Source organism: Phocoena sinus, chromosome 16, assembly GCF_008692025.1.
Source record: "Phocoena sinus isolate mPhoSin1 chromosome 16, mPhoSin1.pri, whole genome shotgun sequence".
Lineage (NCBI taxonomy): Eukaryota > Metazoa > Chordata > Mammalia > Artiodactyla > Phocoenidae > Phocoena > Phocoena sinus.
The window spans coordinates 84,617,507-84,641,317 of record NC_045778.1 but is presented as its reverse complement, the minus strand read 5'-3'; the positions used below and the strand labels follow the sequence as shown (position 1 = coordinate 84,641,317).

General features: G+C 63.7%; 2 protein-coding genes across 4 annotated transcripts in view; one reads left to right on the top strand and one right to left on the bottom strand.

Moving 5' to 3' along the window:
• Positions 1-7,693: 7,693 nt before the first annotated feature.
• NKX6-2 (NK6 homeobox 2) lies at positions 7,694-9,144 on the top strand. The gene is made up of 3 exons (XM_032608888.1): positions 7,694-8,099; positions 8,190-8,362; positions 8,641-9,144. The coding sequence occupies exons 1-3, from the start codon at positions 7,694-7,696 to the stop codon at positions 8,893-8,895; spliced, it is 834 nt and encodes a 277-aa protein (XP_032464779.1). The 3' UTR covers positions 8,896-9,144.
• A 1,740-nt stretch (positions 9,145-10,884) lies between these two features.
• Positions 10,885-23,811, bottom strand: part of INPP5A (inositol polyphosphate-5-phosphatase A) — a 182,299-nt gene continuing 169,372 nt past the window's right edge. For 2 of the 3 annotated variants that reach the window (XM_032607389.1, XM_032607391.1), the window contains 4 exons: positions 15,919-16,030; positions 13,255-13,323; positions 12,407-12,443; positions 10,885-12,269 (listed from right to left, as the gene is read on the bottom strand). In XM_032607389.1, the coding sequence (XP_032463280.1) occupies positions 12,160-12,269; positions 12,407-12,443; positions 13,255-13,323; positions 15,919-16,030 (328 nt within the window). In that variant the 3' untranslated portion in view covers positions 10,885-12,159. Of the gene's footprint in view, positions 12,270-12,355; positions 12,444-13,254; positions 13,324-15,918; positions 16,031-23,811 lie in introns of all 3 variants that reach the window. The other variant, XM_032607390.1, reaches the window with a different exon arrangement.

Below are 23,811 nucleotides of genomic sequence, written 5' to 3'. Positions count from 1 at the left end.
GTTACCCTCTGCTCATACATTAGCCAGCTTCTGCTCAGCAGCGCTGTATAAGAAACACCCGCACCGCCGGATCTCGGCCTTCCCACCTGGGGCAGGTCTGGGACGCGCCATTCTCATGCTGAGACAAAGAGCGAGGAAGCTGGTGGACACGAGGGATCCTAAGATTCCACTTGGGCTGGCGTCTGTCCTGCCTACCTTTCCCCGGCCACAGCGATCACATGGCCAAGCTGGTCATCAGCTGGTCATCAGGAGAGAGAGCGGGGTCTTCCCGGGAGAAGCAAAGCCAGTCCCCTGGGCCAGGCAGGATGGATTAACCTCCTTAGCTGAACAACCTCTCCTGGGCCCTTTGTAGGAAGAGGCAGCTCACTGGGCCGCTGCAGACCAAGCCACATACTGAGGCCACAGGCCACCAGCGCCTGGGGGTGTCCGTACCCCCTACCCCCGTGGCAGAGGGGTTTAGTGGCCGGGCAGCCGCACACAGCCTCTGAGCCTTTGGGGGTCATGTGCCAGACCGACCCCCGGGCCCAGTTCACTCCCCTCCCCAGCCCTGCCGGATGCACTGCCTGGGCAGCGGGCAGCCTGGGCTGGGAGCCGGAAGCCCCTCGTGTGCTGCCAGGGGTGTGGGGTGTTCTTTGCCTCAAAGTCAGGGGCGTTATTCACAGCCTGGCTGTTCCTCGTGTATAGGAGCCTACAGGACAGGCTGCCCAGTCTATGGCAAACAGTAGCCCTGACCTGTGCACCGGCTGTAAGGCTTTCCTTAGACCAAGGCCCCCTGTGAGCCGGCCCCTCCCCGGGAACGGGGAGGGGACCCCCTCACTCTTACCTGAAACCCCGCCGGGTCCAGCCCTCCATCCGCCGCCCAGTGGCCCTTTAAAAGTGCAAATTGGTTCCCATCATAGGCAGCTCCTCCCCTGAAGATTGAACCCCACTTCCTGGGCGGGGCTCCAGGGAAGCTGCCCCTCCCCCAGGTAGCCGCAAGCGCCCTCAGCAGCAGTGCAGGGGTCACCGTGTCAATAATGCTACCCTGCGTCTGTCAGGCTCGGTTATTAATCTGCCTGCCGTCTGCCCCTCTCCGCCATGAAAGGCACTTAATAAAGACCTGGGGGTACGAGGACAAAGACGTTGAGGCCCAAGCCCAGGCCCCGCTCGGCGGGGTTGAGGGGGGGTGATGGGAGGGCACTGGCCACAGCACAGCTGGATCCCTCACCCACCAGGAAGCCCCACCCTGGGGCCGGAGCGGCCTGGAGTGTAGCCAGGAGCCCTTCCGGAAGCGTCTCCTTGGCCAGTGCTGTCTGGGCCCATCCTGGGAGCACAGCAAAGGCGCTGGAGCAGACGCCCTAACACAAATCTTGTACTTGGCGCCCAATTAGCGCGTTTGGCACGCGGTCAGACCCCTAGGAGAGCAGCCTCGGGAGAGAGCTCATTACCCACGACAGCGCATCTGGTGCCGCGAGGCCCCAGGGCTGAGCTCGGGGGCGGATTCACGGCTGCAGCTTTTTGTCCTTTCCTGAGGGAGACAAGAGTCCTGGGAGCCCAGAAGAGTGCTTCCGAGGCGCCAGGTGCCCGCCACCTGCCGTCAGGGCAGAGGCCACCTCCTCCCGGGGCCCCTCGCCTGGCTCCCGTTTCCACAGCCATGGGCTGGGGGACACTTTCCAGCTCGGGTGAGAACATCTGGGGACGCACGCCCCAGCCCGGCCCTCCGCAGCCGGAGGGAGTGGTGGCCCCGCTCCCGGGTGTGGAGAGGGGGCCAGAGCCCTCGCCAGGCCCAGCTTGGATGTGGCTGAGGGGAAAGGTGGCCACACTCTCCAACCCAGAGCCAGGCGCCACCCAGAAGCAGGAAAGCAGAGCAAAACGGCGACCCCAGGAAAGGTGCCCGAGAGCTGGGACCAGGCGGGCCTGGGGGCGGGGCGAGGGGGGACTGGGGGCGGGTTCGCCCGCGCCTTTGGCCTGGACCAGACCCACACGGGACGTTTCCCTCTTCAGCCCCAAATCCTCTCTGCCAGGGAGTTATTCATCCAGCCATTCCTTCACTCAAGCTCTTAGCAGCCTGTGCCCCTGGTGGGCTGGAGCCTGTCCTGCACCAAGGACCCTGCAGGACACCTGGAAGGGAAGAGGCACACAGCCTTGATGCCTGTCGGACATTCACGTGGGGAGTGCGAGATGAGTGGAGAGTAGCAGACCTGGGGGAGGGACCCTGGAAGGAGAAGAAGGAGGAGGGAGGAGGACCAGGCACGCGGGACTCCGGCAGTCGTGGGAGTACGGCCAGTGCCGCCCCCAGTGCAGAGGCCAGGCGCCTGAACCCCGAGGCTGCCCATCAGACAGGGCAGCCCTGCTGAGCCCAGATGCATTGGCCAGGGAGGGTGGAGTGTGCCACCCTCTTAAGAAGCTGCCTGAGAAGAGAATGAAAATAATTGGACCTAAATCAACAGAGGGGTTCGTTCATATGTGGGCACCTCCTAGCAGCCACGAGAGGCCTGTGGCCACGTGCCCCAAAGAGAGTCGTGAGGTCAAGTCACCCAGTACCAGTGGCTTGCACAGCCACAGGTCCTGGGAGACCAGCGTGTTGGTGGACGCCCAGCCTCTGTGTCAGATCTCAACCTGGCAGACGGGCTCTTCCTTCAGGAGGAGAAAGGTGAGGCCAGCACAGCTAAATGGTAAAAGAGACTCGGGTTTGTGACAAGAACGCGTAGTATAGCTCTGTACACTCCTCTAGGGCTATTACATTTATCAAAATACATAACCTTTAAAGAAGTGAAGGAGCTGGGGGTGTGGGGAGGGGCTCTGCAAGGTGGGAGACGCCCACCCGGCCCAGGCTGGGGGAGGAGCTTCAAGTCCAGTGAAGCCAGAGCATCACAGAGGATGGGGGAGGGATAGGAGGCCCCCAGAGATCGGGGAGGGGGTCAGCTGGGGCCCCTCGGCCGGCCGGCTCCGAGGCCCCTCCCACCCACCAACAGTCCCCGCCTCCCAGGGTCTCGCCGGCATCTTCCCACGGGCGTCCCTCTGGGGCCCACGTGGCCATGGTGCCCTTTGGCTCAGGGTGTCTGGAGCCTCTTAGCGGCGCCATCTCCCTGGCGGAGCACGGGCTCCGGGAAAGCCTCAGAAGCCTGGGCCTGGGTGCGTGTTCGTTCCTTGGCTCGGCAGCTCTTACTCAGCCCTCCAGGTGGCCGGAGCACGGGGACCCTGCACCCAGGTGCTCACTCTCTGGAAGGTGCTGCCGTGCAGACGGGCAGGCCAGCCTGGCGGAGGCTGGGGGTGAGGGTCCAGCCCAGAGCCGAGGGAGCAGGAAGTGAGCCACAGGAAGACGGGGGGACAGTGGTCCGGGGTACGGCGGAAGGCAGGGCGGCAGCAAACGGACCAGTGTGGGGGTCAGAGGGATGCGAGGCCACAGGGGGCCTCAGTCTGAGGCACACGGGTCACTACGTGGGGATTAGACCGAGTTGGAGCGTGGTGCGCGGCACTCGGCCCTAATGCAGGTGGGAGAGGGGTGAGGCGGGGCCCGGTGACCAGCTGGAGACCCCTACCAGCCACCCGTTCCCCTCACCCCAGGCCCCGCACACCCTCAGCACTCAGTGCTCTCGCTGCCTCCAGACAGCGAGAGTCACTGCCCTGGTGGCACTGGGAGTGAGCAGAGCAGCCTCCACTGGCGCCCCTGGGCAGTGACGGGTGTCCGCTAGCCGCCTTTCCGGGGGCCAGCCAGTGGAGGGCGCCCAGCGGGATGGGCAGGGGTCTGGTCTTTTCCTGTGGCCCGGGCGTTTGCTGGGGGCGCGTGGGATTTGCGCCAGCAGGGCTCCTTCAGCATCTCCAGAACCTGGGAGTTCCTGCAGCTCCAGGGCCCAGGTGACCGCGCCTCTGCCCCTTCATCACAGAGCTGCGGGCGGCACTTGGTTCTCTTGACCTACCAACCCTGGGTCGGCAGCTCCCTGAATCCGCCCCCAGGTGTGGTCACCTCCTCAAGCTCCCAGAGGCTGACAACTGCTCACACATGGGAGGACAAAGCCAGGGCCCTTTGCCCTTTGCGGGAAGCCACCGAGCAGCCACCGAGCAGGTAGCTCCATGACTTACCAGCCCCGCAAAATGACAAATCTTTCCTTTGACAAGGTTTTTTGCCAACTCCAGGGGTACCTGTGTGGTGTGGTTGGAGATAGAATCCAAGCTCCTTCTAGGTGCAAGCGCCCTTACCGACCTCCCTCTCCGCCCCCCCTCCCTCCCCCCCCCTTGCCGGCCGGGCTCTGACCCACCCTGGACTTGGACACCTGTTGGCCCTGGCTGGCCCTCCAGGAGGACCACCTTTCCTGACCTCCCCCTTCCCAGCGATCATCGGTCCTGTTCCCCTCCAGCAGGGACTTCCGGAAGTTTTTTGGTTTATTGTTTATTACCCACTCCTCCCCTGGGGGCAGGGCGGGGTGCAGAGGTGGAGTTCGTTGCCTTCACATGGCTCTCCCAGAGCACGCCTGGCACCTAGTAGGTGCCCAATAAATAAGCGCTGAGTAAGTAAAGGTCTCTGTCAAACGCGCGCTCTGCGTGTTCCCACAGCGTCTAAGTGTGAGCGCCGAAGTGCCCGCCGCCTTCCCAGGCAGGACTTTCCTTCAGCACCAGGAGGTGGCATTCGCGAACCTCTCCACCCCGGCGGCAATCAGCACGAGCGCCGGAGGCCGAGAGGCGCTCCTTCCCCGCAGGCGGCCACGGCACTTTCCCCGGACGAGGGGCGTTTCCCTTGATCCTACCCAGGGGGCGGCTCCCGGGAGCGCAGGAGGAGGGCGTGGCGTGGGAGCCGCGTAGAAGGTGGAGGGGCGCAGCCTCGAAGCGCGCAGAGACGGCGGGCAGGCAAGTTGAGCAAGTTATCAAGCCTACACACCCGGGACTGGGGCACTGGGGGAGGGTGTCCCGTGCCGTGGCGTCCTGGGGGCTTGGGGGGCTGCGTCCGGGGCTTGGGAACCCCCGCGCCCCGGGCAGGACAGGACGCATGGGGAGGGCACCGAGACACCCACCGCCAGAGAGCATGGAGAAGAGGCCGCCCTCACCCCGCACCCCGGGCGCCCCCAATGCTCTCTGGGCCTTCCAAACCGCACTCCGGCCCCCCATCCGGCACCCAGGGCCACTGGCTCCCTGGAGAGCCGAGCACTCTGCGGCCAGGGGAGAAGCAGCCCCACTCGCGACCCCAAGCATTCCGGCCGCAGTCCAGGGAGGGCCCGGCTGCGTAGACAGACCCGGGACTCAGGGCAGCGACTCGGGGTGTCTGTTTCCTCAGCGGTCAAAAGGGCTGCGGAGGCCCCAGCCCGGGTGCTCGAGGAGCCACAGCGCGGCACCCAGAGCTGCGGTGTTCCTCCAGCCACCGAGCCAGAGTCGCAGGGAGGACAGTGCGCCCTGTCGTCCCGTCCGGGCGCGCCGCTCCCGGCCCGCCCCAGAGAACTGTCGGACCACAGCTGCCCAGAGTCGGCTCCTCGGTGCCGGGAGTAGGGACCCGGCCCCGCCCCTCCCACTTGGCCCCGCCCCCAAGCCAGTAACTGCCACGCCCTCAGAGCCCGAACCTTGGCCCCACCGTTAGCCGCCTCCGAGGAGCCCAGAGGGCCCCAAACCCTGCTGGGAAGGATCCTCCCTGCGGCTGGGCTCTCGGGGAGCACCTACGCTGCGCCCGAGGCAGTGGGGCTCAAGTGAGGCCCGGGGCGGGCCTCGGGGCCTGGCCGCCCGTAGGTAGCGCGGGAAAGCGAGAGGTGAGTGCTCGTTAGGTATCCCGGGCCTGGCTCCGCAGGTGCCGATCGCCTGCGGGGCAGCCACACCCGGATCCCGCGAGTGCGGCCCCGACCGAGGAGGCGGGAAGAGAGAAATTCCCATGCGCGCGGACTGCACCGCGCCTGAAGCCGGGGCCACCACGCGCCACGGCGCGCCGCCCGGGACAGCACGGTGCGCGCACACGTGGGCAGGGGCGGCCACCGAACGTCCGCCCAGCCCCGGCGGCCAATGGCTTTCTGAGCGGCGATCTGGCGTAAGGACTCGCAGCGCCAAGACCCGAAAGCTAACTGCACAAAACGAAAATGGACCCCCCCAAAGGTCTCAGTGCCAGCGGGCGCTGGGTCCCTGCACAATGCCGAGAGGGTCGCCTTCGTCCGCGCCACAGAAACCCTGGCGGCCGGGGTGAAACGGGAACGTCGTTGCTAACCGACCACACCAGGCCCGAGAGAGGCCGGCCTGGCGCACACCGCCGCCCAGCCACGAAACTGCAGCCGTCGTTTCGCACACGTTCCCGTCGCGTTCCCTGCAGGCAGCCAATAATAATAATAGCCGCCACGTAGTAATTGCTGTGACACCAGCCAAGAGAAGCAAGGAGGCGACGTCCAGAACCGTACTCAGCACTGGCTCTCCGCCGGCGCCCGCTGTCCCCTGCGATCTTATTTGAACCCGCACAGCAATTCCACGGGGTGGGAGGCTTTTCCACCCAGAGGAGGACACCATGGGCCCTGCGTGCCCGTCAAAAGGCCACGCTTCAGCCCGCTGGCTGCACTTCGGGCGCACACCCACGTTAAGGCCCTGAGCGTGGCCCCGCACGCCTTGGGACCCGGACTCTGAGCCTGCCAGGGTCCCCGACCGCCGGCTCGGGCCGCGCTTCACAAGGGAACGGCTGTGCCCTAGGTCGGGGCGCCCAGGTCCAAGCTCCGGACTCAGGTTGCCCCCCCCGCCCCCCGGGAACAAGCTGCGACTTCGCGGCCGGGAAACGACTGACCCGGAGGCCCGGGCGGTCCCCGCGCCCTGACCCGACACTGTTCAGTCCGGCTGGCAGGGAGGGGACCGGGAACCGCCCCTCCGGCAGCGCGCTTAACTCGGTAGCCTCGCGTGTGGCGCCGGGACAGGCCTCGCCACGGCGCCAGCCACTGGTTGGCGAAACCAGAGAAGATTCTCGCGGGCCAAGTCTAGCATTCGGCCCGTGGACTCTTGACGTCCCGCTTCTTCCGCCCTTCTGCATCCCAGAGGAGAATGTTCCCGGAAATGTTTTCGTTCCTCCCTCAAACCTGAGACCGGGGCGGCCGGGAAGCCGCAAGGCGGGGCGCGGACTGTGATCCCGAAGGTGCCTGCTGAATCCCCGCGCCCTCCCGCCTGTGCCTCTTCACCGAATGGGGCGCACGGAGTGTGCCAAGTGGATCCTCAAATCTGCATTCTTTCGGTGATAAAATATGTTCTCGTATTTTTTCCTGATTTCCCACTAAAACCTTTGCCTAACTAAACTCCCATCCAACGGGATTTATTTCGTCCCCGGGGAGATAAATCAGGGGGCAAATTTACGGCCCGGGAGGCACCTGCCGGGCTAATGGGCCCTTCATGGAGTGCGCGGCCAGCGGGGGCGCGCGCAGACGGCGGGGGCGCTGGCCAATGGCCGGGCCGCGGTCGCCGGCAGCCAATCAGCACGCGCGCCGCCTGGGGGCCCCGCGGTTATCAGCGCGTCCAGCCCGCGCGGCGCGGCGCCGCTCCGACCGGCCCCGGAGCCGCCACCGCCGCAGCGCGGAGTACCCCCGCCGCCGCCCACCCCGCGCCGGAGCCGCCGCCCTCCCTCGCGCCCGCCATCCGCGCCGTCGGCGCCCGCACCCCGAGACCCCGCTGCAGCCGGCGCCCGCCGGGGTCGCGCGCAAACTTCCCGGGCCGGCGGGCGCGGGCGGCGGCGGCGGGGCCCGGATGGGCGCCCGGGCCGGCGGCGGCGGCGCCCATGGACGCTAACCGCCCGGGCGCGTTCGTGCTGAGCAGTGCGCCGCTGGCCGCGCTACACAACATGGCCGAGATGAAGACGTCGCTGTTCCCGTACGCGCTGCAGGGCCCGGCCGGCTTCAAGGCGCCCGCGCTGGGCGGCCTCGGCGCGCAGCTGCCGCTCGGCACCCCGCACGGCATCAGCGACATCCTGGGGCGGCCCGTGGGCGCGGCGGGCGGCGGCCTCCTGGGCGGCCTGCCCCGTCTCAGTGGGCTCGCCTCGTCGGCCGGCGTCTACTTCGGGCCCGCGGCCGCCGTGGCGCGCGGCTACCCCAAGCCTCTGGCCGAGTTGCCAGGGCGCCCGCCAATCTTCTGGCCTGGCGTGGTGCAGGGCTCGCCCTGGAGGGACCCGCGCCTGGCCGGCCCGGGTAAGTGGCCCACCCGCGGATTCGGCGTGGGGCGGCGGGGCGGGCGGGGGCGCGGGGCCGCCGGCCGCGCTCACCCGCCCTCCTTTGCAGCCCAGGCCAGCGGGGTCCTGGACAAGGACGGCAAGAAGAAGCACTCGCGGCCGACCTTCTCGGGCCAGCAGATCTTCGCCCTGGAGAAGACTTTCGAGCAGACCAAGTACCTGGCGGGGCCGGAGCGCGCGCGCCTCGCCTACTCCCTGGGTATGACCGAGAGCCAAGTCAAGGTGAGGCGTCTGCGGCCTGGGCGGCACCCCGCGGGTCCCGCTGCGCCCAGGCCCACCCGCTCCCCCGCGTCCTGCGAACGGTCTGCGAGCGGCCGTCGGCCTTGGCCTCGGTCCCGGGGGCGCCCAGCCCTGCGGCCCGGCCCGGGCAGAGGGGTGGCCTCGGGCGTCCCTCTGCGTCCGCGCGGCCGCCGGCGTCTCCGGCCGGGCCGCCGAGGGGCCACGCTGCCGCGGGCCGGGTGCTTCGGGAGGCGCCGCCTGATGGGCATCCTCCACCCCAGGTGTGGTTCCAGAACCGGCGGACAAAGTGGCGCAAGCGGCACGCCGCGGAGATGGCGTCGGCTAAGAAGAAGCAGGACTCGGACGCCGAGAAGCTGAAGGTGGGCGGCTCGGACGCGGAGGACGACGACGAGTACAACCGGCCCCTGGACCCCAACTCGGACGATGAGAAGATCACGCGGCTGCTCAAGAAGCACAAACCCTCGAACTTGGCGCTGGTCAGCCCGTGCGGCGGCGGCGCGGGGGACGCCTCGTGAGGACGCGGCGGCGAGGCCGGACAACCAGGGTACGGGACGCGGGCCGGCGGCCCTCGCCAGCCGCCCGCGCCGGAGTGTGTATATATATTTTTACAGAATAAGTTATAAAGCGGCCTGGCTCGGGCTCGGCGTGCGGGGACCCCAGAGCGCCCGCGTCCCTGTCCTCGGCGTGGGCGCGGGATCGGGACCGCCGCTGCCGCGCGTCCTGAGAGGAATCACTTTGTATAATCAATAAATTATTTAACACGTCCCCCGTCGGAGCCGTGGCTCCCGAGGCTGCACCGCGTGTTTCTTCCTTATCGAAAACCGCGGGCGAGGCGCGGTGGCGCGGCCCTCTGCCGGGCCCTGTGTCCCGGGTCCCCTTGTCCAGTCTTCAATGCCGCGGGGTCCGCGCCTTCGGCCGAAGGGGCGCCTGGGTCTGGCGCAGGTCCGGCTCAGAATCGGGGTGCGATGGAGTCCCGGTCGCCTCGCGCCCCGGGTTGCCCCGGCGGCAGCAGCTCGCAGGACCGAGGGCACCGCGAGGCCCGGCGCGGGGAAGGCGGCCCCGCCCGAGAACCCTCGGGCTGCCGGCCAAGGGAAGGGGCCGCCCGGGGCCGAGGGCCGGGAAGAGCCAGGACTCAGCGAGCGGGAGCGGAGCCGACGGCGGGGGGATGGAGCGGGGCGCTGGGCGCTCGGCGGCGGCGGCGGCGGCTCCTCCGGCGCAGGCAGCTGTGGCTCGCGCGGGGCAGCAGGTAGGACCCCTTGTCCCGTCCCACCCCGCAACTCCACCGGCCCCCAGCCCGGGGCGCCCTCCCCAGGGCTCTGGAGGCCCGCTGTTTTGTTGGCTTAGGTGGATGAGGTGTGGGCAGATTTAAACACATTTGGGGTTGCCGGAAAGGGCCAGGTGAACCCCCGCTCCTGCCCCACCCGGAGTGGTGGCTTTCCCCTTTGGTGGGTGTGGGGGCGGTGAGGGGCGCCGCTGGACCCTAGCTCCTGCTGACCTGCTGGCGTGCTTTGCCGTGATTATGTAGGTTGGAACGTGCCCAGCCTCGGTAGCTACATAATTTGAAGTAAATCAGGTTTAAAATTCATCAGCACCGTACCACTTCTCCTGCGGTTCAATATTGTTTTCATCGGTGGAAAGCGGGGTTTAATTCAAACCGGGACTACAAAGAGAAATCCAAGATAATCTTGCTGCCCCGGCGTCGGTTCTGTCGGGGGCCCTGGAGTTTTCTTTGCCCGTTTGACCCTGGGATGCAGGGGAAGCACGTCTGGCCAGTGCTTGGACCTTGTCCTCCTCCTGGGCAGCTCCTCCGGCCTCCACCCGGGGCACCTCCCTGGATCGGCCAGACCGACCCGGCCCCCCAGCCCCGCGGAGGTCCGGGAAGCCCTCTCTCTGGCCTGTCCCTCACCCCGGAATCCAAGGGCCAGGATTCCAGCTGACAGCAGCCTGCGTCTGCTCTGGTCCACAGAAGACCACCCCATCCGTGCAGACTCCGGACGCTCCACGTGGCTGCATAACTGAATATAAAGGGTTGTATTACTGCAAGAAAGATCCTTCTTGGAAGGCATTACTGAAAACGTTAAAGAGAAATGTAAAAGGCTGAAGTTTTGTTTTTTGGGTGTTTTTTGCTACGTGGCTGCATTAATTTAAAATACCGACGTTCTTCACTGGCTGGTTTTCTAAGGGAGCATTCATTTTGTTTCAGAATTTATGCGAGTGAACTCTTCTTTCAGCTCAAGTTAAGAGCAAAGGAATTTCCAGTTTTCAAGTTTGGAGGAAAGCAACACATTGATGTAATCTCATTTAAACAATGCTGAGGGGTAAACCCCAGCAGTAACCTCTGCAGTAAAACCCAAAAGATGATCTTTCTGCTCTCACGCCAGAGCTCAGCTCTGTAACGGCATCCGACAGTGGAGTCCCGGATTGCCGCCGAGCGCCGAGCGTAGCCTGCACCGCAGGCTACGACGGGCCGGAGCACGGGAGGAGGAAACGCAAAGCAGACGGGATATTTTCACCACGATCGGTTTTATTGCTTAGGGACCGGGGCGGTCATTTCCAAAGGCCTCCTGAGTGACCGACAGCTGAAACCCCGCTGCACAGAACCGCTGTGAGTCGGCCAGAGCAGAGCGACCGCAGCTGGACGCAGACCCCGACGGTACCGTCAAGGACACAGATTCGGCACGTGGACGCCGGCTCACTCGCAGCGGCTGTGATTTATCTAAAGCAAGCTTCTACCCAGCGCCTTCACCCAGCCCAGGAATTCTGTAGTGTTAAAGCAAGTTCATAAAACGTTCGTTCGTGTTTCATCCGTGGGCCCTGGGACCACCTCTCACGGCTCCGCCGGGTGCCAGGAGCAAGTACGTGCAGCAGGGTTACGACAGGTCGTTAGAGGTTCAGCGTCCAAGGACGCGCACAGTTTGTTTCTCTGGATGTTTTTATACACAGGCCATGTTACAAGCAGTTTCTATCAGAAGCAGACTAGCTATTTTTATTTCTCCCATGATATTATTGTTTTATGTAGAATACTTGGCACCATAGAACAGTAACAAAAGACAGACAAGACGGTTTACAAAATTCTTAAAAGGTACACCCGAGCTAGCTATAAACTTCACATTCAGTTCTTAATATTAGACAGAAAAAGGCCTAGGAGTCTCCAACTGCTCGTATGGATGTGCTGTGGTCGGTCTGACCCCTGACGTCTCTGCTGGGTCGTAGTACTTGTTGTATAGCTTTGTGTGTTGACGTGCACGTAACCAAACCCCTAGACGCCAATTCTACCTGCTGATATGACACTCAAGCGTTCATACTGGAAAGTATATTTAGCGTAAGTTTTGGTAAGGTTTATAAATTATTTTTAAAAAGTATATATTTATATATATATTTATATATATAAAAATGGAAAGCAGCTGCAGTGTGATTCAAAAACCATGTAACATGGCAGTAGAGTGACTAACAGGGAAGAGGGGCCTCCAGAAGTGAAAGCGAGGGCCACGCCGCCGGCCGGCAGAGCCCCGGCCGCCCCGCCACGGAGGGGACTCCGAGCCCTGTGGGGTTTCTATGCCGGACAAGCTCCTCCACGCTGACAATTAAAAATCGAAAACCGTGAAGTCTGAAATGCAGAATCTCTTTGCTGTCTATTAGAGTTTTGGCGACAGGACTGTGACTTATTTAAAAACTCCCAATGTTTCTACTTGATGTCACACGAGCAGACACGACAGTGAGGTATGTGAGGCTCGTCCGGAGCGCCGTCCGGGGCTGAAGCGGCGTGTGGGGCCGGCCGTCTAGCAGTGGCGCTCAGGCGGGTCTGTCGATGCAGCTGTCGGAGCGCGCGGCTCCTTGTGCTGCAGGGGGGTCTCGCCGGGGGTCCCCTCGTGGCGCTGGCATCGCTTCCCTGCCGTGGAATCAGCCATTTGTTAAGGGGACAGACACACCACAAAAAGCTCAGAAAGGTGAACTCGAGGGAGGAGGCATATTTACCACCAGTTCACTGCACCACACAACACTTGTGCACACGTGCGTGAGGTTTACCTGCCCCGGGCGCCATGCGGAAGGCCAGGAACACGGGCTGCAGCGGGAGAAGAGAGGCTGTCAGAACTGGGCGCCCAGACCCCGCTCCCGGGCTACCCGGCCGCGGCCCGCAGGCCCCAGTTCTCGAGGAGCTGGTGGGACTGGGCGACCAGAGGCTAGAGGCAAAGGGCCTTCGTGTTCTCTAAAGACGGTGTTGTTTCCAGATAAAGACAACGTGAGAGCTGATTTCAGGCCCAAAGAACATGGGGAAGGACAGAGCCCGTCCTGGGATCCGGCCCACTGGGCAGTGTGGGCGACCCGCCCAGAGGCCCTGAAAATGGGAAACGGTGAACGTCTCTCACGTGGCTGATGGTGACACACGACCCGTCACCACACCCGCCTCGGAGGGGCCCGGGCCAGTCACACGTACAAAGTTAGTCCCGGAACAAATACTCGGTGTTTCCCCCGAGGCACTGGGTCAGTGACACGCCCGTCTCCCGCCCGCACTGGTGGTGGGTGGTCGCCGGAAGCCAGGAATATACTTGAGTGCACGTTCAGGAAACGGCCTCCACAAATAGCCAGTGGTGGACACAGCCTCCTTTTACAAATAGTAAAACTGTGTATTTTATTCTACTGTGACCAGTCACTTCTGCCTTATCTACCTGCCTATCTAGCCCCTACCCACCTACCTTCTGGTATTTCATTAAAGTTAAATAAAAACAGACCAACTTGGCCTCCTCTGTGAAGCAGACTAAGGAGGCGGAGAAGAGGGGCAGTGGAAGCAGAGTCCACCACGGCCCCCAGCCTGGAGAGCCCACCACGGCCCGCCCCTCGGGCCCAGCCCCCAGACCGCGGCACGGCTCTGTCACCTTGTGGTCTCCCATGCAGACACTGGGCCCGATGTGGTCGTAGGTGACAACCTTCTCCTCGCTCTCCGACTGGGAAAAGCAAACAGAGGGAGAGGCATGGAAGGCGGAAATGGTGGGGTTTCCTGGGAAAGCAGCGAGCGGGTGGCAGCCCAGCGATGCTCCGCCCGCGGCCACCCCGCCCACGTCTCCGTGGGGCTCTGGCCGGCTCAGAGCCGCCAGTGTGCCTCTGGCCCCTAGGAGGGAGGTCCGGGCAGTCCGGGCAGCACCTCGGCACCCGGCTGTCCCAGGTGGGAGGGCTCCGGCCTTGGGAGGTGGCGACACGGGCCGCTGGTGTGGAGCCCGAGCTCCCCTCTGCCTCTGGGCCGGGCCCTGGACCATGCTCGCCGCAGTCGGGGCAGCTGTGAGCTTTCTTTCCAGCTGTGCCCCCGGCACTGAGGAAGCCCACCCGGTTCCTGTTTGCCCTGTTGCCATTTGTTTGTGACCCAGAACTCCCTGTTCAAACGAGAACAGACTTCCCCGAACGCCACGCTGCCGCACCCAGCGGTCTGCGCCCAGTGACGCAGGCTGTGTGCACAGGGTGCCCTCCCTCCTCTGCCGGCCTACAGGCACCTTAACTCCAGGTGTGCGGCCAAGGGTGTGTTCCCGCAGTCAGTCGGCTGTGGCTCCAACTGGGCCAGGATTTCACATCCTCGGCTGAAGCGTCTGAGACTATAAACTGAATTATCTTTAATGCGGCGGGAAGCTTAAGGTCAGATTTACTTTCCAGCATGGTCGCTGCCAGAAGGCATAAGGACAGACCCCTCTGCGCATCCTTCGCCATCACAGCACCTCCCCGGAGTGGGGAAACGTTCAAGCGCAGCGTGGTGATTTACAAAGGCAGCATAAAACTGGATTTCCAAGTGCGTAGTCGTGAGACAGATAAACAAATTAAGCGGGCGCCGCTCACCTCGCCGCGCGTTCAGCACGCCCGCCACCTCCGTGTTCCGGGGCCGGGAAGCAGAACGGACACGGTGCTGAGGTGACCGAGCGCGGCATGATGGGTGACGCCGCGGAAGCTGCTCGCGCCACGGCCAGTGGGCTGGTAACGCCTGCCGCCCGCCGGCCAGCCCCCAGGGGAGGGCCTGCCGGGGTTACCACCCCCCCAGGAAGGCGCTGGGCCCTCCCCACACTGGGCCACCCAGCCGAGCTCTGTCCCCGCTGTGTCTGCAGCATCAAGTCTCGGGCCCCGAAGCTGACATGATGTGAACGCAGGTAACACAGCCTGCAGTGCCGCCTTCTGCTGGACCCGTCTGCAGCCCTGGGCAACCCCCTCACCATCCTACGCACTCCTGCTGTCTTGGTGGGTTTACCGCAGGATGTCTTTTTCCCTGGAAGAGGATATTCGCCTCTTCTCTGCGCCCCGAGGCCCCTGAGGCACCCTCTCTGGACGCAGCCCTGTGCTCAGCTCGCCTGCCGGTGTGAGCCGCTATGTCCACTGTCCACTCTCTGCTTCCTCACATGGCATCTCAGGGCCCCAAGGGCAGGCCTAGCAGAGAGGGCAGGGCTGCATCCAAGGCCGGGCACCAGGCATGCTTGCCCGGGTCTGTGTGGTCAGGGCCAATGTCCCGTGCAGCTCCCTTCGGGAAGGCTGCTTGTGGGAGTAGCCCAGCCAGCGCCTGTCCTCTGTGATGTGCTCTCGGGGCGGGCGTGTCACAGCCGGGCGCAGGCCCTTGCCCCCAGGCCCCGTCAGAGCAAGTTCACCGCAGACCCAACGCGTCCCCACCTCCAACCCGGGCCCAGCGGCCTCCCTCCCCACGCACCCGGGGGCTCTGGCTCAAGGCAGAGCGTGGAGGGCTGGCCCGCCCCGGAAAGGCCAGCAGCGGGGCCTCCTGGAGGGGGGCTGCAGGGGCTGCTGAGCAGGGGGACGGGCGTGCACCTGGGCAGGCCAAGGGGGCTCTGCCCTCCTGGCTGCGTCTCTGGGTAAAGGGCCCGGGGTCCAGTGGCGCAGACAGGGCTCCTTGCAGCAGCCTCGGGGGCTGTGGAGGGTGGTGACTAGAGCCCAAAACGTACTGGGTTGAGGTTGGGGGACGGCCTGGGCCGTGGGGACCTCCTGCCCCCTCCTAGCTGGCGGCCCACATCACGCAGAGGCCAGACCGCTGCCCTGATGAATCAACGCACCTCGTTATTATATTTTTTCACTGATGGGGTTGACAAAACCAATGCAGATACTGATTCTTTAGAGCAGCCCTCTTGTGTTAAACGTGGGCATTGAAAAACCCCGGGAAATCCGGAGGCTCCAGGAAACTCAAAGTCTCCCCGCACCGAGTCTCACGGGGCTGCCTCCTGAGTGCTGGCCGTGCATCTTTAACTTCTCAAGCCCCAGTGTGACTCTGGCTCTGATTTACAACTTAGGAAAATAAGGACAGACTTCACAGCTCCCAAGCTCTTTCGAAGACAAGAGCTCATTGACCCCCCCCCCACCCCGAGGACACAATAAACTAAACGATTCCTAAAGCACTGGCGACAGTTTATGTCTATTTTGAATCCAGAAAGACACTGGAGATCGGGCTCCATCCCAGCCCCGAGAACGGGGTCAGGGCTCATCCGGGCCGGCAGGAGGGCACGTCCCCTGACCCGAGGCTCCCCACCCGCCAGGGCTCTGGCCCGCACAGCCCCCACACTTACCCTCAGAATCAGCTCCTTGGCGGACGGGGACATAAGGACACGGTCACACCAGGCGGGGCACCGGGTGTTCATGTACTGCCTGCCCTGGCTGGAGTCCTCACTGTATGGGTAGCTGGGGAGACAGGACAGGAAGGCACCGGTCAGCAGCCACGGGGCCCCTCCTCCAGCCCCTCCTCCGCGCCCGGGGGGAGGGTGGTGTGGGCTCTGCCCCACGCACCTCAGAAAGGCCGAGCCTGTCCAGGGTGAGAACAGGCAGACGGAAGTTTCCAGAATAAAGTCAAAGGACTGTTCCCCCCCAGCACTTCAGATAAACCCTCCCCAAGGACATGGACACGTCCATTAAACTTGGTTTTATTTTTGGATGCGGCCTACAGCCCAACGAAAACCTGCCCAGGAGCCTACGGACGCCTGGGCCCAGACTGACGCCACACCCATGTCCCACCGAGGCGTCCACCTCAGGAAACGCCCAGGTGCCCGGGGCCGTGGCCTTGGACCTTCGCTGTGGTGGAGTGTGTGCCTGGCCCTGACTTACTGCCCTGGCCGCACGGGCCCTGCTTCCCGCCCACCGGCCCGGTGCGGCAGCGGGGAGACGCCTGGGGCCCCTTGGGAATGGAGCCACCACAGCCGACCGACTGACATGGCGAGAAGCAGGTGGGGCCTGTGACCACCAGCTGAGCCCCCGACACCCTGCCACTAGCCGCCTGGCTGAGGCCCAGAACTCACCGGAACCTCCGGCTCCGGGCTCTGCACTGCTCAGCGGGCCCGCCCTGGTCCATGTAAAGCTGCTCACCCCACCCCGTGGGCATTTGGATTGGGTTGCACTGAACTAACAGCAGGTGCATTTAACCAGAATGAACTAACGGGCTTTGGGAGACCCTCAGCCGTGCTCCCTGCACACCCATGAGGATGGTGGGTCTGCTTTCTCGTGGTGCACCTCCTATGGCCTTCAATAGTCTGAATTTTTTCCTTGCCAAGGTCTAATGTGCTTTTTAGGCCAGCTCCCAAATACCACATGGTATCTGCTGTGAATGGCGCCGTACTCTCTATTAAATTTTCCCGCGCTTTCAGCTGGAGGAGAAAAATGCCACCGTCTCCCTGAGCTGCTCTGTCCTGGGTACCTGCTCGCGTGGGGCCTCTGCCCTTCCTCCCTCCCTCCGTGGCCCGTGGTCAGGGTCCACAGAACCCGCGTTAACGGTTCTCAGCCGACTCCATCCTCCAGAGCGTTCCACGCACTCTCGCCAGAAACGGCGACCTACGGCCCCAGGCCCTGCAGGGATTTAGTTCACTGAAGGCGCAGGCAGCGAACACGGCCACAGACAAAACGCCCCTAATCTCTGCTTCTAACAGCATTACCCTTGCTGACAGCACGGAGCGCTGACCACCCGACAACTTCCTTCAGGGAAAAGGGCGGCCAACGGCGGGCCTGTTCAGGCACGTCCCAGCCTAGCTTGGCTGTGGTCCTGAAGGAGCGACGCTTGCCCACCCCATCCTCCCGGGAGCTGCAGGAATCGGGGTCCGCACGGGCCGACCCTGAGTGCCCAGCGCAAGATGTGCTGAGCACAGAGCAAGCCCCCGGCCCCCTCCACTGGAGGCCAAGGTCAGGGGAGAGAGCGGCCGACAGGGCTGTGGTCGGGGCTGGGAAGGTCGTGTGTGCTCTGAGCCCACCCAAGCTGGTCCTTGACCGTGAGGCGGGGCGGGCCAGGTTCACCTGGGGGGACATCTGCGGTCAACAGGTCTGGGAGGTGGAGCCAGCCACCCCGGGCCTCGCCCACGCCCCCCGCCAGGCAGGAGCCGCACAGACACACGCTGCTCCAGGAGTGCTGAACGGGCCGGCTCAAAGCATCCCTCAGAGACGCAGTGCAGACGGGAGTGGGATCGAGTCCCGGGGGCTTCAGGAACCACTGCGTGACCCTCAGCTGCACCTATGACGTTGTTGCTACGGGAGAGCCCTCGGGAGCCCTGGCCGTCGGGGGTCCCACTGAGGCTGCGCCCCAATGCCCACAGAGCCCCCTGGGGACCTGCCCACGGCAAGCGTCCTGCGTTAGAAACAGCACGAAAACCCCACTCAGGTAAGTGACGGACAGTCCCCACGCACACCGCGGAGCCATCGTCACAGGGTGTCCGGGCCCGAGTCCAGTCCCCCGTCCACCGCCAGGAGCTGACTGACAGGCCATCACGGGGACAGTCAGCCTGGTGAGGAGTAACAGGGAAGGGCCCGGGAGGCCCGGAGCCGTGACAAGCTTCCCCCCGGGCCTTCAGTCCGTGTCCTCAACCTTGCTGCTGCCGTGGGGCCTGCCCACGTGTGATTCAGCAGGCAAAAGCAGCTGGCCATGAGGGGCGCCCTGGCCGGGACGGGCAGGGCGGTTGGGGGCGGCACCCTCACCCCACGGACCGGGGGCCCTTGCTGTGGACAGACTCCCGGAAGGGGCCAGCCACTCCCAGAGCCAGGCCAGGAGTGAGCAGGGCGGTGCCGGTGCAGACGGGCCGGGCAAGGCCAGCATGGGCCCGAGAGGGGGGCCCTGCCCAGGCCACTCCGAGGATGGCCCAGCGCTGCCTGCCGGGGCTGCCAATGATTAATGCTCGCTGCACACGCGGACTTATCTGAAAGCAAACGCTGCGCAGGGCGGGGACGTGGGACGAGCCGCCGGCCTGGCCCCGCGTGGTGGGGAGTGACGCCACAACGAATGGCCCTGCGATAAAGCTAACCATCGCCCACCTGTCCGCCCAGCCCCTCGGGCTCCTTCCCGCAGGATTCAGGATGTGGGCAAGCGGCCCCCTTGCCAGGGCGCTGCCAACAAGGCTTGGCCTACATCTGAGCGGCGGGCAGGCGGGTGGTGTCACCAGGGCCCGAGGCCAGCAGCCAGGCCGCGGAGGCACAAAGGCCCACTGTGTCGGCCGCCCGACTCCGCAGGGCCGGCCGCTGTGCGCGAGAGACGCGGGCTCAGGAGGACCCTGAGGGTGGAGGGGGCGGGGGCCCCTGAACCTGGCAAGACAGGCCCAGTTCTCACCGAAGCGGGAGGCGGAGAATTGGGGGTGCTGGGGGAGACCCTCCGGGGCTTCTCGCTCGGGGAGAACGTGAGTGTTCCCAAGTCACGGCCCTGCTGAGGGCAGACGGGCCCGCCTGGCCAGCAAATTGGCAGACCGTCCACCCGTGCATGGCAGCCCCGGAGGCCGGCAGGCCGTGGCCGCGCAGGAACTCAGTTTCCAAACACCTGAGACTCCTGGGAAAGAAAAGGAGGCGGAAGGAAGCTGCACCTGAACTGGGCAATAACATTCACACTGCCGTGGGGAGGAGGGGCCCGTGGTCAGAGCCATAGAGCTGACCCGGCTCTGTGGACACAGGTGCCCGCAGCATCCCCGTGGGGCGACCGGCGGCTTCCCTTCGCCCCTCAGCGCTTGCCCCCGTGCCTCGGTGTGGGCCGTATCCACCCGGGGCTCGGTGACCAGCTGGACAAGCTCCCTGGCTCCCTTCCCAAGAACAGGCCGGGCACACAGCAGGGAGCTCAGCCTTTCTGTCCAGTTGTCACCATCTTATACTTATCGTTACCGACAGGAACCTATAGATGGTCCAAAGTTGAATTATGGCCCAGAAAGAAGTCTGAAAAGTGCCTCCGAATCTTTAATATAAAAATAACTGTATCCACTGGAGAGAGACAGCCTCCTCTGGCCAGAGCCGTGTGATATATTTTATCCCTGTGTTGTGTATATTTTTGCCGTGTGGTATATCTCATCCCTGTGTTGTGTATATGTTTGTCTTTTTCGAAAGCTCTCGCTGGGTCTTTTTCTGTAATAAATTTGCCCAGTAAAAACCTTTTTCCCACCGTGGAGCATTTTTGTCCGTCCTTGGGAAGGTGTGACTTTTCTCCGGCGAGGTATGTACTCTGACTGTGCGTCCGTCCACCTCCCTGGTCAGCTTCACTCTGAGGCACACGTGTCACGCAGGGCCACAAGCGCAGGGGCCGCAGCAGCCCTCCACCCCCCGGCGGCTCCCGCGCCACAGACAGCAGCGCCCGGCCCCCTGGTTCCCGCTGCTCCCAGGCCCGCGGGGAGCAGCGGTCCGGCCGCTTCAGCAGCCGACATCTATCCGCTAATGGCGGCGTTTTGGTTACTTCCAGGTTTGGGGAGTTCTCGGCCGTGACGTGTGGACCCCCAGGGGCCCCGAGACCCTGTCAGCGGCTGGAAGGTAAGCTCTATGTTTGCGATTACACGGAGAGGCTACTTGCTGTTGTCACGGTGTTGGGGGCGGTCCCCTCCTCAGCCCCACCCAGGCAAAGCCACGCGAATGCTTCCTTGATTGAATCTCAGGCCTGGGAGACACAGTTTAGGAGTCAGTGGGACAAGAGGGGAGCGTGTGGGGCGCATCCCGCCACCTCTGGGAATTCTCGAGCCTCAGTGATGGGAGGCTTCCTGCGGCGGGGGCGGTTCTGAGGGTGCAGGTGGGCAGCAGCGCTCCGAAGGGACTTGGGTCCAGGGCAGGGCTGCGTGCAGGGCCGCGGGAGGATTCCACACCACGGGAAGCCTGCTGCCACCACATTAGTGGAAAAGGCAGCTAAGCCATCTCATCTTCATACTTTGATCTCTTTATTTTAAAACCAACGACAGTAACTCAGAAAAACACTCTACGTTAGAAACTCCCTGCTGGATGCACAGGGCAGGCTTTGGTGGTCACCTCTGGGGCGTCCCAAAGCACTGCCACTCACGCCGGGCCATCCTGGGGAGAGGAAAGGGGGGCTCCCGCGATCGGCCCAAATCCGGGTTGAGAGTGGGAGCCGCAAGCGGACGCTGGACCGGAGAGCAGGGAGGGTGGACAGGATGACAACACAGGACACGGAAAGCTGACTGTCGCCTTGTCCACTGCAAACAACCAGCCTCGAGGCCGGTCACACAGACAGACCAGGTGGGCATGGCTCATGCCAGCGGCTCTGCATCCCCTCGAGGCCGGTCACACAGACCAGGTGGGCACGGCTCATGCCAGCGCCAGCATCACACTCTTTGCCCACCAGTTATTCTGAGCACGAACTTAAAGCCTTTTACATCACCAGCACGTGGAAACACCACGTGGCCTTAAAGGCCTTCATTTGGCCTGGTCCCGACTGCCGTCCCTGGCCACTGGGGGTTGGCGGGCGTCATCTGGAGCGCAGGGTGGGCCCCGGAGGGTCTCTGTGGCAGGCACCCCGTGCGCCCACTAGCCTGGCCTGGCCGCGCTCCCTGCCTCTACCCCAACCCGCCGGTCACTTCGTGGTTGTCCCTCACGAAGATGCAAAACTGTCCCCGAGGCCGAGAAGAACGAGAACTGAAGGCTCTACAAACGCCTGAAATATTAGCACCTCTTTCAGCAAAGTGACACACAGCATTGAGTTACAGTCCATTAGGAGTGGAGTTCTGTTAGCCCGCGGAGAACAGTCACGAACGCCTCTGCTCAAGAAACTCGCCCCGGTCCCCCTCGCTCTCCTTAGGAGACCTGTCTGCTCAAGCATCTCTGAGGACTGTCCCGGGTATGCGATTAGCCACAGCCTGGAGCCACGGGGGCCCCCGTGGCCTCCACTCCAGGCTCTGCACTGACCCCGCCCCCAGCCCCTGGCCCCCAGCAGCTGAGAGCTCGCCTCCACCAGAACGGGGAACAGGACTCCACAGCCAGTTTGCGGTGAGTCCACTGCTTGGATAACAAAGGCAAAAGGCGCAGAAAGGTTCTGAAAACCAGGCGCGACGGCCAGAGGATGCCGCTCAGGACACCCTGCTCCCGTGGCACTGCCCGTTGGCACCAGGGATGCCCATGGCTCTTGCTAATTCCCTGGCTGACAAGCTGGAGCAAACAGGCCTCACAGAGAGGAAAGCTGGGTGAGGACAGGCACGACGGCCTGGGGTGCCCACTACCCCTTGAACGGACACTGCCCACACCCCCCGTCCCCCGCCCCCAGGAGGGGCCAGAGTCCGGCAGCCAGTGAAGCACAGACCGTCCCCACAAACGCCCAGAGTCACGTGCGAGGGCCCATGGCCTCGGAGCCCAACGCGCCTCTGGTCCCGACCGCCTGGCCCACGTGGGAGGGAAGGGCCGTTTTCACAGAACGGAGTCGTGAGGATGACACGGGCCTCGGGAGCGTGGGAAGGGGCTGGCGTGGCCCTTCTCTGTGACTGAGGGGCTGCCACATGCACACCCCGCCCTGCCCGAGGCCACGCAGACAAACGCAGACGTGGTGTCCCTCACTGACCAGCACGGCTTCCGGAAAGGTCCCAACGGGCTCAGCCACACCAGAAGAAACAGAAGCGGGAGGTTCCGCCTTTCCACCTCAAAGAGCGCAGCGTGGTGGAGCCTGGACGCAGGACGGCCCTGTGGGCAGGACGTGCAGCTGGCGGGCACCCCCGCAGACTCCTGCCTCCTTCCAGGGCGCCTCCCCTGCCCACCTGCCCCTGCCTGCCCCTCCCCGCGCAGGACCAGCGCAGCCCGGGCGCCAGGCTCCTCAGGCGGCTCCTCAGTGGCTCCCACCCCTCAGCTCGGAGAGAAGCGATAGACGGACGGTCTGCAAGGAAACCACGCCAGGCCAGAAGCCCCCAACAGCTTCCAAGAGCGGGAGATGGCCCTAGGCTAGCAGCTGTGCACAGAGGACACCCCCTGCATGCCCCAGAAACACTCCCACCCGTGCATACACCCAGAAAGCACACGTGCATACACGTACACACACGAGTTTTGCACCACACGCGCGAACTGCACACAAGCTCACGCACACACCCCCATGTAAATACCCGTGTACGTGCAAACACCTATTCGCTCATATGTGCACATACCATGCACACGTGCAAACACGGTTCATGCACACACATACCCACACCTGTGCACAGCCATGTACTTGCACGCACGCACACCCACCCCCACAAACAGGCCCATGCGTACACACACCGTGCACACGTGCATACACGACCCACCCCCACCCCGACATACTGCACACACCCATGCACACACACCCACGTACCACACGTCTGCATACAACCATGTATGCGTACAACTCTGCATGCACACGTGTACACCCACACCACGTACGTACACTCCGTGTGCACACCCACGTCTGTGCACACGTGGATACTATATGCACACACGCAAACCCATGCACTGCACAAACACACGCAAGCAGTCTATAATCCGATCGCATACATCCTGCACACACGGTACACCCACGTGCACGTACTATGCACACACGTGCACCCACACCCATGTGTGCCACATCCACACGTGCCTACAGTGTGCACGGCAGCTCACACACACACACACACACACACACACAGCACGCCTGAGATCACTTATTTTCCGGCACAGTCAGAGACCACATCTGGGTACCAAACCACACAGCCACCGTTTCTAACCAAGTCCCTCCTGCTGTCCCGCTTCTGCTTCCGCTGACATTGTCCCATGTCTGGAACAGCCCTCCAGACCCCACGTGGCAACCCAGGGGGGCTGTGAGCTCTACCCGATGGTCACAAACATGCTTTGAAAATGCAACAGAGCCAAGGGAGGGGATGGGTGTGACCCAGGCACCAGACGAGGGGGAAGATGGGCAGTGCGGGAGGGGAACGATGACCCCGGAAGCGGGGCAGGGGTGGGTGACTTGGACAGTGCGGGGAGATGACCTGGGCAGTGGGGGAGGGATGGATGAGCCGGGCAGTGGCCGGAAGGGCCTCAGGACCCTTTGGTGGGTCTTGCACCACTGGCTGTGACAGGGCTGACAGGCAGGTATATTTCCTACTGTGAGCTGGACCCCCAGCTTTGGGAGCTGATGACTCAGTCTGTAAACCACGATTTTTCCCACCTCGGAAGACTTCGAATGCTACCTCCCAGTTAAAGGGAGAAAACCCGGCCCCTAAATTGATGGTCCTCCCAGTGCCCCCGGAGGCCTGCCCCAC

Excerpts from the sequence above, each read along its gene's own strand:
- NKX6-2 (XM_032608888.1), top strand. The coding sequence starts at position 7,694 with ATGGACGCTAACCGCCCGGGCGCGTTCGTGCTGAGCAGTGCGCCGCTG. Across the intron at positions 8,100-8,189 it reads CCCGCGCCTGGCCGGCCCGG|CCCAGGCCAGCGGGGTCCTG; the intron begins GTAAGTGGCCCA and ends CCTCCTTTGCAG. Across the intron at positions 8,363-8,640 it reads TGACCGAGAGCCAAGTCAAG|GTGTGGTTCCAGAACCGGCG; the intron begins GTGAGGCGTCTG and ends CCTCCACCCCAG.